Here is a 14,478-nt window from a genome sequence, read left to right as displayed (position 1 = left end):
GTTAAAAAATTATCAAAAAAATTGAAAAGAGTGAGAATAGTGGGAACGAATTAAAAATAAAAGTTGTATCTATGAAGTAGTAGTGGTTGTCCTCTTGGTTTTCTTGTTGTTGTTGTTGTTGTTTTTGGCTAACTTTCTGGGGGAGGGGCCTGCCACATAGTTTTTCAGGCAATCTTGCTAGAGTTGAGTCCTCCTGCCCACTATCAAGGGACTTGGCTTTGAGGAAACCGGTTTTTCAGGCTTTTGTTCTCTGGAGGTTTTGGAGGTTTTTTTTTTTTTTTTTTTTTTTTCCCTTCCCCTTGGCAGCTTTTGGCAGTTCTTTGGAGTTTTAGAGGAAAGCAAACTGCACCCAGACCTCTGTCTCAGAGAGAAGCTTTAGTCTGCTCCCCTGTGGGTGCTCCAGAGCACATAAATTACCCCTCTGCCACCAGCAGAGCACATCCCCAGTCACCGTCTCAGGGGTCATGGTAACTCCCGCTTTTACCCCAAAACAGGAGAAGTACTAGTCCAGAGGGATGGCTTCCAGCCGCTGCCTTTGCCACAGCTGTCTGGGTAGGTCCAGACCACCAGAGAGGGCCCAACCAGAGATAGCACACTGAGGTTTTCATGCTGGCCAGGGCTGGGAGTGTTCAGACTCTCGCTGATCCTAGAGAGCACGGGCTAGCCCCTGCACCTACCTCTCTCCAGGTAGGATGTGAAGCGCGTCTCATACCCCAGTTGCCCAGTGTGTGTGCAGAGTGCAAAAGGCTGTGGTTCTAGAGAGCACCAGCTGGCATCCACACCAGTCTCTCTCATGCGTGCCACCACCCAGACGCTCTCACGCGTGCCAGCGGCTCAGGAACCAAAGCCTGGCTTCTTCGCTGCACACTCTCTGGCTCAATACCAGCAGTGGCCATCTTGGGTCTGTGGGCTTAAGCCCCTGTCCCTAATCGCCCGATTCCACCAACTTCCCCTTAAGATATTTTGCTCTTTTTGAGAGCTTTCAGCCAGAATCCAAGTTAATGCTGGTCCCCAATCCCAGGGCACTCTCGTATTGGCGTATTACTTTCCAATAGGTTGCCTCTGGTTGTTCCCTCCCCCTTTTATCTTCCGATATCAGTCCGATGTTCCTACTCTTTACCTGTTTTTTTACCTGCTTTACCTGTCCACTGGTGTCTTCTGCCCCTGTAGAGATCCAGAAGCGTATAATTCTAATATCAGTCTGATTTCATGGGTAATCAGAGTTCTTTGTTAGATAATCAGCTTACTTTAGGGGACCGGTTGTAACAGTGCCTCCTAATTCTCCACCATCTTGTCTCCACTCCTCGGGTTTTCTACATAGAGTATCATGTTGTCTGAAAAGAGTGAACGTTTCACTTTTTCTTTGCCAATTTGTGTGCCTTTTATTTCTATTTGTTGTCTGATTGCTGAGGTCATGACTTCCAGTACTATGTTGAATCACAGTGGTGAGAATGGACATCATGTCATGTTCCTGACCTTAGGGAAAAGGCTCTCAGTTTTTTCCTGTTGAGGAAAATACTCGCTTTGGGTCTTTCATATATGACCTTTATGCTGTTGAGGCATATTCCCTCTATCCCTATATTTTGGACAGTTTTTATCAAAGAAGAATGCTGTATTTTGTCAAATACTTTTTCTGCATCTACTTAGAGGATCATATGGTTCTTCTCCATTTCATTAATGTAGTGTATCAAGTTGATTGATTTTTGGATGTTGAAGCACCCCACATTCCAGGAATAAATCCTAATTGGTTGTGGTGAATAATCCTTTTAATGTACTGTTGGGTCTGTTTAGCTAGTATCCTAGTATCCTGTTTAGAATTTTTGCATCCATGTTCATCAGAGATATTGGTCTGTAATTCTTTTTAGTGGGGTCTTTGTCTGGTTTAAGAGCAAGGTAATACTGGCCTTATAGAATGAGTTTGGAAGATTTTGGCCCATTTTTAGGAACAGTTTCAGAAGAATAGGTATTAAATCTTTAACTGTTTGGTAGAATTACCCTGGGAAGCCATTTGGCCCTGGACTCTTATTTGTTGGGAGATTTTTGATCACTAATTTAATTTCTTTTCTGGTTATGCACCTGTTCAGATGTTCTATTTCTTCCTGTTTCAGTTTTGGTAGTTTTATATGTTTCTAGGAATTTATCCATTTCTTCCAGATTGCCCAGTTTGTTGGCATATACTTTTTCAAAATATTTTCTTAAAGTTTTATTTCTGTGGTGTTGGTTGTGATCTCTCATTCATGATTTTATATATTTAGGTCCTTTCTCTTTTCTTTTTGGTAAATCTGGATAGGAGTTTATCAATCTTATTAATTTTTTTCAAAGAACAGCTCCTAGTTTTGTTGATCTATTCTGTTTCTTTTTTTCCCCCTCTACATCATTGATTTTTGCTCTACTCTTTAATATTTCTCTTCTCCTGCTGGGTTTAGGCTTTATATGCTGTTCTTTTTCCAGCTCCTTTGGGTATAAGGTTAGGTTGTGTATTTGAGAACTTTCCTTGCTCCTCAGGGAAGGCCTGTATTGCTATATTCTTCCCTCTTAGAACCATCTTTGCTGTATCCTAAAGGTTTTTAACTGTCGTATTTTCTTTCTTTCTTTCTTTTTTTTTGAAAGATTATTTTTCTTTGCCAATTTGAGTGCCTTTTATTTCTATTTGTTGTCTGATTGCTGAGGTCATGACTTCCAGTACTATGTTGAATCTCAGTGGTGAGAATGGACATCATGTCATGGTGTCCATTTATTTATTTGACAGGGATCACAAGTAGGCAGAGAGGCAGGAGGGGGTTGGAGGGGAAGCAGGCTCCCTGCCGAGCAGGGAGCGCAATGAGGGGCCTGATCCCACGACCCTGGGATCATGACCTGAACCAAAGGCAGAGGCTAAACCCACTGAGCCATCCAGACACCCCGAACTATTGCATTTTCATTTTCATTTGCTTCCATGTATTTTTTTTTTTTATTCCTTCTTTAATTTCCTGATGGACCCATTCATTCTTTAGTAGGATTTTTTTTAGCCTCTGTGTATTTGTGGTTCTTCCAATTTTTTTCTTGCGGTTGACTTGAAGTTTCATAGCTTTGTGGTCTGAAAATATGCATGGCATGATCCCAATATTTCTGTACCAGCTGAAACCTGATTTGTGACTCAGTATGTGATCTATTATGGAGAATGTCCCATGCGCACTTGAAAAGAATGTGTATTCTGCTGCTTTAGGATGAAATGTTCTGGTAGATCTGTGAAATCCATCTGGTCTAGTATATCATTCAGAGTTCTTGTTTCCTTATTGGTCTTCTGCTTAGGTGATCTCTCTATTGCAGTAAGTGAGGTGTTAAAGTCCCTTACTATTATTATATTATTATCAATGAGTTTAAGTTTGTTATTAATTAATTTATAGATTTGGCTGCTCCCAAGTTAAAAGGATAAATATTTACAATTGTTAGATTTTCTTGTTGGGATAGACCTCTTTATTATGATATAATAAATCATAATATCATTCTTCATTTCTTATTACAGTCTTTGGTTTCAAATCTAGGTTGTCTGATATAAGGATGGCTACACAATCTTTTGATGTCCATTAGCATGATAAATGGTTTTCTACCCCCTCACTTTCAATCTGGAGGTGTCTTTGGGTCTAAAAGGAATCTCTTATAAGCAGCATATCATTGGGTTTTGTTTTTTTATCCATTCTGCTACCCTTTGCTTTTTGATTGGAGGATCATTTAGTCCATTTACATTCAGAGTAATTTTTGAAAGATATTAATTTAGTGCCATTGTATTACCTGTAAAGTTGTTATCTCTATAAATTGTCCCTTTTCCTTTCCAGTCTCTTTTACTTTTGGACTCTCTTTCCACCCAAAGCATCCCCTTTAATATTTTTTGCAATGCTAGCTTAGTGTTCACAAGTTCCTTTGGTTTTCGTTTGTCTTGAAACTCTTTATTTTTCCTTCTATTCTGAAAGGCAACCCTGCTGGATAAAGTATCCTTGACAGCACATTTTCCCCCCCACTTAGCATGTTGAATATATCATGCCAGTCCTTCTGGCCTGGCAGATCTCTGTTGACCAATCTGCTGCCAGCCTTATGTGTCTACCCTTGTAGGTTAAGAACCTCTTGTCCCAAGCAACTTTTAGGAATTTTTCCTTATCTTTGTAATTTGCAAATTTCACAATATGTTGTGGTGTTGGCCTATTTTTGTTGATTTTGAGGGGAGTTCTCTGTGCCACCTGGATTGAAATACCTGTTTCCCTAACCTGGGGTTTCTTAGCTATAATTTGTTTACATAAACCTCCTTCCCCCCTTTTTTGCTCTCCTTCATCTGGGACTCCTTTAATATGGATATTATTTTGCTTTATGGAATCTCTGAGTTCTCTAAATCTACTTTTATGATCTAATAGTTTTTTTCCTTCTTTTCAACTTTCTTATTTTCCATAATTTTATCTACTGTATCACTGATTCACTCTTCTAATTCGTTCATCCTTGTTCTTATGGCCTCTGTTTGGGATTGCATCTTGGTGATAGCATTTTTAATTTTGGTCTGATTAGATTTTAGTTCTTTTATCTCTATAGTAAGGGATTCTCTAGAGTCTTCAATGCTTTTTTTCAAGACCAGCTAGTATCCCTATAATTGTTGTTTTAAATTCTAGTTCACACATCTATTTCTATTCATATTGATTAAATCCCATGAGTACTACCTCCTGTTCTTTGTTTTTGGGTGAATTTCTCCATCTCATCATTTTTTCCATAAAAGAAAAGAAGAAAGAAAAAGAAACAACAACAACAAAAATAGCAGCAGCAGCAGTGAATCACAGATCCTGGGTGTGTTTTAGTCTGGTTAAATAAACCAGGTTCCAAAATATATAAATAAATAATAAAAAATACAATGAAAGGATACAAAAAGTAGAATATATATAAACTAAACTTTAAAAAGAACAAAAAAGAATTAAAAAAAAAAAAGAAAGAAAGAACTGGAAAAACAAAACTCCTAAAGAATAAAAGTACAAAGCATACTAGATACTATTGTCCCCTAGAGCTGAAGCTTTGCAGCCCTCTATGACCAGTAAACGTGGTTTGAGCAAGTTTTTTGTGCTGGTCTTCTAGTGGTGGGTCCTGTTGCCCTGAGTCTGAGGTGGATTTGTCCTAGTGGAAGTGTACCTGTAGTGCCAAGGGAGGCAGGGCTTGATGTAAGCAGCTCCAGACTCCACTAGGTGGTGCTGTTATGCTCCCTGAAGGCTTTCAGCACTGATGGACAGGATGAATATGGGGGTGCCCAGCTCTCTAGCTTGGAAGCTGAAAATTTGTGCTCCCCCACTCTTCGGTGCTCTCACAGAAGAGCAATCACTCATATCCCCAGTTTCTGTCAGAACTCTGTGTTCACCCTGCCTATGTCCAAGCTTTTTATTTTTATTTTTTAAAATCTCAGGCATGTGACTGAGTTTCAAAGTTCCAATTTTTAGGGACCTCTCACTGTTCCTCCCAGGGAGAGTCTCCCAATGCTTCTGCCTTTTGCTGGACCCATCCCAGGAAAGTTGTCACACAACCGCAGAGCAGTTCTCAGTTTATGGCAACACAGAGCAGAAAGCTGGCACCTAGACTTGCTGTTCTTAGCTGGCTTCCACACTCCTGCACTTGGGAACAGTGCCTCACTAAGGCACTGCTTGTTCTTGTGACCCAGGGGGTCTTCAGATCACGGCATCACACCTGGGATTCTGTGCCACTTCACCACCTGAGCACCTTTAAGCCAGGCATGTCTCCCGGTGCAGCAGACTTGTAAAAGTTCCCATTTTTCACTCCATTGCTTATAATGCTTTGTAGGAGCCTCCTTAAGCAGGCCTCCTCCTTGCTGCCATATACTCAGCTATATAAAACCATGAATCAAATCTCTGCACCTCCTGTCTCCCAAAAGGTGGTTGCTTTTCTACTTGTAGGCTTACAGTATTTGTTTTCTCAGACTTCTGATGGATTTCTTGGGTGTTCAGAATGATTTGATAACTATCTAGTTGTATTCAAGGGATGAGACATCATCATTCATTTATTTTTCCATTCACTGGACTGCTGTTCCCTCACTGTAATTGTGTAAGTGTCTTGAGGGTAAAGATCTTACAAGTCTTATTCGCCTCTATGTATCTAGCATCTGGAACTGGTGGCTCAAAGTAGGCATACAGTGCATATTTTCGAATGAATACTGACCCACTTGCTTCCTTATAGATGATTATATGGACAGTTTAGATTGCATTTTTCATAATTCGTTTGTGGATATATTTCTAAGCATCAAAAAACCTAACCCACTTTATAGTCAAGCTTGATTACATCCTGTGAGTTCCCTTTGCTATACCATGAAATCAAGTTTACTTTCAAGTATCTGGGCCATGCCCTTAGATTTTGTAAAACACAATGACAATATATATAACTCATAGATGAAAAATTATGACATAGTATGCAAAATAAGCACTATAGAGGTTATGCCCTCAGAACTACCTGGAAAGCATTGATAGTATGAGAAATCACAAGTTCGGTTCTTTGTTATTCACTTTAAAAGTATATGTTGCCATATATTCATTGGAGACAACTTTCCATGAGTCTGTTATGTTTTTGTACTTCTCTGCAGGCAGAGGCACTGCTTATCTTTGTTCTGAACAAAGTTTTGGGGAACATTTATATAGTAGGTAGCCTTGGAAATTAGGAATTGTGTCTTCCTCTAGGGCAAAGGGCAAGCACAGTTACGATTTATTCTAAAAGATCCAGGTTCCCTAAATTCATGGTTTCTCTTCTGTAACACAGTCCACAGCACATCCGGATATCATCTGGTTCTTTTTGCATTGCTGGTGCAAAAATAACCATATTCTGGATATTGTTGCTGTAGGTAATAAAATGACATTTGTCTCTTGCCCAGAGGTCTCTTGCTTTATGCCAGCATGTATGAAATGGTGGCAGGTGAAATACTAGCTTGCAAATTGAATAAATTCACAGCCCTTTCAGTTCCTGACTCTTGTATTTCTTACTGTTCTCAGATTTTGTTGAGCACTGGTTTACTGTTATGAATTTCTCACTAAATTTAGGCAAAAGAAGGAAATTGACTTGATTTTTGGAAAAGAGATTTCAAGTAGTCACTGCTGTAGACATATAATGGTTCCTCAAAGATGCCCACATCCTAATCCCCACAATCTGTGAATATGTTAGGTTATATGTCACTGAGGAATCAAGGTTACAGATAGAATCAAGGTTGATAGCTAACCTTGAGATGAAGAGATTATACTGGTAATTATGGGTAGGCCCCATGTAATTGTGAAGTTCTTTAGGAAAGGGTGAAAGATTTATACAATCTAAAGAGAAAACAGAGTATAAGGTTCTTTAAATATGGAAGACAGAATCAAAGTGATATGATTTGAGACTTCACTAGTCATTGCTGGTTTTGAAGATGAAAGTGCAGGCCAGAAGTCACAGATTCACCCCTAGACTCTCCAGAAAGAAACACAGCCCTGTCAACACTTTGATTTTAGGTCCGTGAATCCCATTTAATTTCAGCTGACCTCCACAACTATGGGATAATAAATTTGCCTTGTTTTAAGCTACTGAATTTGTGGTAATTTGTTATAGTCCAATAGGAAACTAATATAGTCACAGAGTCTGGATTAAGTCTTTCCATTAGAAAGGCTACATGAATATGTTTTAGCTTCACCTGTATGAAAGAATATGGCCGGGGCATCTGGGTGGCTCAGTCAGTTAAGCATCTACCTTCAGCTCAGGTCATGATCCTGGGATCTTGGGATTGAGCCCTGCATTGGGCTCCCTGCTCAGTGTCATGGTGGAGGAGGGCATGGAGTCTGCTTCTCCCTCTCCCTTTGCCCCTCCATCTCCCTGCTCATGCTCTCTCTCTTTCATTCTCTCCCTCTCACACATGTGCTCTTGCTTGTTCTCTCTCTCAAATAAATAAAATCCTCAAAAAAAAAAAAAAAAGAATAAGTCCTTTAAGAAGGTACATGAGGTACATAATGGTCATTTTCAGTGGAAAACATTAATAAAAGCAAAAACTTTTCCATGAATTCTAGGGACATGGAATTTTTTAGTAAATATACTATATCTACTTTACATTAATTTATTAACATACATCCACACCAAATGCCTAATACCAAATGATATTTAAATATAAGCCATAACTTGCCTAAAATTTCTTATTTTTCTTGCCTTATGTTAAAGTCATTAATTTGTTGAGACTGTTATGATTCTGGGGCACCTGCTTGGCTCAGTTGGTAAAATATGACACTCTAAATATTGGAACAATGAATTGAAGCCCCACCTTGGGCATAGAGCTTCCTTAAGGATAAAGAAAGACTCCTACGATGCCTTTTTTATACCCTTTAATATTAAATCTATGAAACTTCAAGTTGGTAATGAAATATGAATGGTAAATTCTGTCTGGGAGTAAAAGAAAAGATTCTTTTTGTATTTTGAAAGTTATGATTAGATTTCAAATTAAAGAAAAATGCAAATATTTAGGGACCAATTCTGTATCATCCATTTATTAGATTAGAAGATCAAGGAGGGTCTTTCTCTCTTATGTGTGGTTCTTCCAAGTCTGACCAATCAGACATTAGTATGATAGGAGGACCTCAGATCTTGGGCTATATTTCTATTTTCAAGAAATGAGTCCCTTTGCCAAGATTTTTTTTTAACTTTAATTTTTAAAAAAGATTTTATTTATTTGAGAGGAGAGAGAGAGTGAGAGTGTACATGCATGAGGTTGGGTCTGAAGGAGAGAGAGAAACTGAGAAGAAAGTCCAACTCAGGGGTCAATCCCAGGACCTGAGATCATGACCTGAGTCTAAGGCAGACACTTAACTGACTAAACCACCCAGGTGCCCCCTTTCTTCTTTAATTCAAGTATAATTAACATATAATGTTACGTTAGTTTCACACATACAGTATAATAATTCAACTGCTCTATATATTTCTCAGTGTTCATCAATATAAATGTCCAAGATAAGTGGGGGGATGGGTGAAATAGATAAAGGGGATTAAGAGTACACTTATCTTGATGAACCCTTTGCTGACTTCTTAAAGGTTTTGATTGTGTGGGTCACAATGTTTGGATACTCTTTGAGATGCTCAAGTGAATTATTAGTGAATCATTTATTGTGTTTTTAAATGCCTTTATGATGGTTTGTATTACAATTTTAATGAAGTTCAGTGTTTTAAATAAAAATTAAATTATGCTTTAATTAACACAAGATGTTTGAACATAAAGCTCAAATAAATTTTATTTTTAAAGCTCATTATTATTGATTTCATGTGAAATTATTATTTATTTCATGTGAAATAATTTTTTAAGATTATGCTGACATATTCTTAGGTTACATGGATCTCAACAAAGTTTTTTAAATTCATATTATAAAATCATTTTAAAGTTGAAATTGTTAGGTAATATCACATATGTATGGGAAATTGTCAAAGATATAAATTTTGAATAGAAAGAATTTTATATAGAACAATAACTAAAAATAATGATGCTATTTTTAACAGCAGTCACTTTAGTTGGTCTTTCACTGGTTTGAATTATTGCATTATTTTTAGCACATTCAACCCAACTTTCCTCTTTTCCATTCAGTATTTTTATTCTGACATACACTTTTCTTGTATTTTATCAATTTTTCATGCAGCATACCTACTAAGACTATTTTATTCTAGTTTGTTTTTTTCTACCAAGTTTTTGCTTAAATTCCAGTTTGCTAACATACCTTGTAATATTAGTTTCATGTGTAGGATTTAGTGATTCATCAGTTACATACAACACCCAGTGTTCATCACAACAGGTGCCCTCCTTAATACCCATCACCCATTTAACCCATCCCCCCACCCAATTTCCCCTCCAGCAACTCTTTTGTTTTCTATAGTTAATAGTTCACTGTATGGTTTGCTTCTCTCTTTTCCCCTGTACATGTTCATCTGCTTTGGTTCTTAAATTCCACATATAAGTGAAATCATATGGCATTTGTCTTTTTTGACTGACTTATTTTGCTTAGCATAGTACTCTCTAGCTCCAGCCATGTCATTGCAAATAGCAAGATTTCATTCTTTTTTATGGCTGACTATATTATGTTGTACATATAGTCACATCTTTAACCATTTATCAGTCAGTGGACATTTGGGCTCTTTCTATAATTTGGCTATTGTTGGTAATACTGCTATAAACATTGGGGTACATGAATCTCTTTGAATCAGTACTTGTGTACCCTTTGTATAAATACCTCGTAGTGCAATTGCTGGGTCATAAGGTAGTACTATTTTTACCTTTTTGAGGAACCTCCATACTGTGTTCCAGAGTGGCTGTACCAGTTGCATTCCCACTAAGAGTTTAAGAGGGTTCCCCTTTCTCCACACCCTTGCCAACATCTGTTGTTTCCTGTATTGCTAATTTTAGCCATTCTGACAGGTGTGAAGTAATATCTCATAGTGGTTTTGATTTGTATTTCCTTGATGGTAAGTTATATTGAGCATATTTTCATGTGTCTGTTAGCTATTTGTATGTCTTCTTTGGAAAAATGTCTATTCATGTATTCTGCTCATCTTTTAACTGGCTTTTTTGGGGGGGTTGAATTTTAGATGTTCTTTATATATTTTGGATACTAACCCTTTATGACCTATGTCATTTGCACATATCTTCTGCCATTCCATAGGCTGACTTTTATTTTTGTTATTTCCTTCCTTCACTGTGCAGAAACTTAAAAAAAAAAAAAAAGATTTTATTTATTTATTTGACAGACAAAGATCAGAAGTAGGCAGAGAGGCAAGCAGAGAGAGAGAGAGATAGAGAGGAGGAAGCAGGCTCCTTGCCGAGCAGAGAGCTGGATGCGGGGTTCAATTCCAGGACCCTGGGATCATGACCTGAGCTGAAGGCAGAGGCTTTAACCCACTGAGCCACCCCAGTGCCCCAGAAACTTTTTATCTTGATGAAGACCCAATAGTTTATTTATATATTTTTAAAAAGATTTTATTTATTTATTTAAAAGAGAGAATGAAAGAGAGAGAGCATGAGAAGGGGGAAGGACAGAAGAAGCAGATTCCCTGCTGTGATCCTGGAGTCCAGGATCATGACCTGAGCCAAAGGCAGTTACTTAACCAACTGAGCCACCCAGGCGCCTTACCAATAGTTTATTTATTTATTTATTTTTAAAGATTTACGTATTTGTTTGAGAGAGAGTGAGTGAGGGAGTATGAGAGAGTGCATGAGGAGCAGCTGAGGGAGAGGAAGAGAGAATCTCAAGTAGACTCTGCACTGTGTGGAGCCCGACAGGGGGCTCAATCGCACAACCCTGAGATCATGACCTTAGCTGAAACCAAAAATTGGATGCTCAACCTACTGCACCACCTAGACATCCCCAATAGTTTATTTATGCTTTTGTTTCCCTTGCCTGAGGATATGTATCTAGTAAGCAGTTGCTATGGCCAACATCAAAGAGGTTACCTCTATGTGTTCTCCTCTAAGATTTTGATGGTTTCCTGTCTCACATTTAGGTCTTTCACCCATTCTGAATTTGTTCTTGTGTATGCTGTAAGAAAGTAGTGTTCTTTTGTGTTCTCTTGGGTATGCTCTTAGAAAGTTCATGTTCTTTTTCATGTGGCTGTCCAGTTTTCCCAACACCATTCGTTGAAGACACTGTTTTTTCCCCCCACTGGATATTGTTTCCTGCTTTGTCAAAGATTAGTAGATCATAGAGTTGTGATCTACAGTTCACTTCTGCATTTTCTGTTCTGTTCCATTCACAAACATGTTTTTGTGCCAGTACCATACTATCTTCGTCATCACAGCTTTGTAATATACCTTGAAGTCTGGAATTGCTATGCCTCCAGCCTTGCTTTTCTTTTCTTTTCTTTTTTTAAAATTTTTTATTTTTTATAAACATATATTTTTATCCCCAGGGGTACAGGTCTGTGAATCACCTGGTTTACACACTTCACAGCACTCACCAAAGCACATACCCTCCCCAATGTCCATAATCCCACCCCCTTCTCCCAAACCCCCTCCCCCCAGCAACCCTCAGTTTGTTTTGTGAGATTAAGAGTCACTTATGGTTTGTCTCCCTCCCAATCCCATCTTGTTTCATTTATTCTTCTCCTACCTTGCTTTTCTTTTTCAAGATTGCTTTGGCTATTCAGGGTCTTTTGTGGTTCCATACAAATTTTTGGATTATTTGTTCTAGCTCTGTGAAAAATGCTGGTCATATTTTGATGGGGATGGCCTTAAATGTGTAGGTTGCTTTGGGTAGTATAGACATTTTTACAATATTTGTTCTTCGAATGCATGAGCAAGGAATGCTTTCCCATTTCTTTGTCTCATGTTCAATTTCTTTCAGAAGTGTTTTACAGGTTTTGGAGTATAGATCTTTAACCTCTTTGGTTTAGCTTATTCCCAGCTATCTTAGAGTTTTTGATGCTATTGTAAATGGGACTGATTCCTTGATTTCTCTTTCTGTTGCTTCATTATTGGTTTAGAGAAATGCAGCAGATTTCTGTATGTCCATTTGTACCCTGTGACTTTACTGAATTCATGTATCAGTTCTAGCAATTTTTTGGTGGAGCCTTTCCGGTTTTCTATACAGAGTGTCATGTCTTGTGCAAATAGTGACTTCTTCTTTGAATTCTTTGCTGATTTGGATGCCCTTTATTTCTCTTTGTTATTTGATTGCTGAGGTTAGTACTATGTTAAATAATAATGGTAAGAATGGACATCGCTATCATGTTCCCGACCTTAGGGGAAAAGCTCTCGGTTTTTCCCTGTTGAGGATGATATTAGCTATAGTTCTTTTACATATGGCCCTTACGATGTTGATGTATGTACTCTCTATCCCTACTTTGTGGAAGGTTTATATCAAGAGTGGATCCTGGGGGCACCTGTGTAGCTCAGTGGGTTAAGCCTCTGCCTTTGGCTCGGGTCATGATCTCAGGGTCCTGGGATCGAGCCCCACAATGGACTCTCTGCTTGGCAGGGAGCCTGCTTCCCCCTCTCTCTGCCCGCCTCGCTGCCTACTTGTGATCTCTGTCTGTCAAATAAATAAATAAAATCTTAAAAAAAAAAACTTTAATTAAAAAAAAGAGTGGATCCTGTACTTTGTCAAATGCTTTTTCTGTATCTATTAAGATCATATGGTTCTTATCCATTCTTTTATTAATGTGATATATCACAATGATTGATTTGCAAATATTAAACCACCCTTGAAACCCAGGAGTAAATCCCACTTGATCATGGTGAATGACTGATTCTTTTAATTTACTGTTGGATTCAATTGCTAGTATTTTGTTGAGGATTTTTGCATCCATGTTCATCACGCATATTGGCCTGTAGTTCTCTTTTTTAGTGGAGTCTTTGGTTTTAAGATCAAGGTAATGTTGGCCTCATAGAATATATTTGGAAGTTTTCTTTCCATTTCTATTTTTTGGAGCAGTTTCAGAAGAATAGGTAGTAACTCTTCTTCAAATGTTTGGGAGAATTGCCCTGGGAAGCCATCCTGCCCTGGACTTTTGTCAGGAGATTTTCAATTGCTGATTCAATTTTGCTGCTGGTTATCAGTTTGTTCAAGTTTTCTATTTCTTCTGCTTTCAGTTTTGGTGGTTTACATATTTCTAGGACTTTTCCATTTCTTCCAGATTGCCCAATTTGTTGGCATATAATTTTTCTGTGGTCTTGGTTGTGATCTCCCCTCTCTCATTCATGATTTAATTTATTTGGGTCCTTTCTCTTTTCTTTTTGGTAAGTACTGGCTAGGGGTTTATCAATTTTATTAATTTTTTTCAAAGAACCAGCTCTTGTTTCATGATCTGTTCTACCGTTTTTGTTGTTGTTGTTTTTTCTGTATCATTGATTTCTACTCTAATCTTTATTATTTCTCTTCAGCTGCTGGCTTGAGGATTCACTTGTTCTTTTTTTAAATCCTCTAGGTGTAAAGTTATCAACAGAAGTTCTTAATTATTTCTCCATCTCATTTGAAGGTGAATAATGCATGAGTTCATTAAATTTCTATATGTTTACAGTTGACAGTACTAAATCTGGGAAATAACCTTTTGGAAGAAATTCCGGAAGAGGTGAAATACCTTACATCCCTGAAGAAGCTTCATTTATTTGGAAATAAGATTTGTAAATTTGCATCTGGAGCATATGGTAAGTTAGTCAAAGAAGAGCATCATTATGGAATCAAACCTAATCTTCTTACATTGGACAAGTAAAAAAGTAAAAGATATTTTACCTTTGGATCTTTTTTTGTTGCAGATATTTACTCACTATTCTTGAAATTAAGGAACTTGGGGGACATTTTTTTCAACTATTATATTATCTATTTCTCTAATGTGGACCTAAGAAAATAAGTTAGTATTAAATTTTTCTAAACCTAAAATCTAAAAAAGAAAACCTTCCCTTTTTAGAATCAGTGTACATTTTGACCCTTGAATCTAGAGGCCCTTTCTCTGTGCCTGCAAGGAAACTGGCTGAAAATCAAATAA

The 14,478-nt window shown here is 37.8% G+C and overlaps 1 protein-coding gene across 1 annotated transcript in view; it reads left to right on the top strand.

Moving 5' to 3' along the window:
* Positions 1-14,478, top strand: part of LRRC69 (leucine rich repeat containing 69) — a 111,619-nt gene that overhangs the window by 25,235 nt on the left and 71,906 nt on the right. The window contains exon 2 of the mRNA XM_059166054.1: positions 14,014-14,140. Coding sequence (XP_059022037.1) covers positions 14,014-14,140 — 127 coding nt within the window. The remainder of the gene's footprint in view (positions 1-14,013; positions 14,141-14,478) is intronic.

This window comes from Mustela lutreola, chromosome 3, assembly GCF_030435805.1.
Source record: "Mustela lutreola isolate mMusLut2 chromosome 3, mMusLut2.pri, whole genome shotgun sequence".
Lineage (NCBI taxonomy): Eukaryota > Metazoa > Chordata > Mammalia > Carnivora > Mustelidae > Mustela > Mustela lutreola.
Note: the sequence above shows the minus strand (reverse complement) of the source record. Positions and strands in the feature narration are given on the sequence as shown.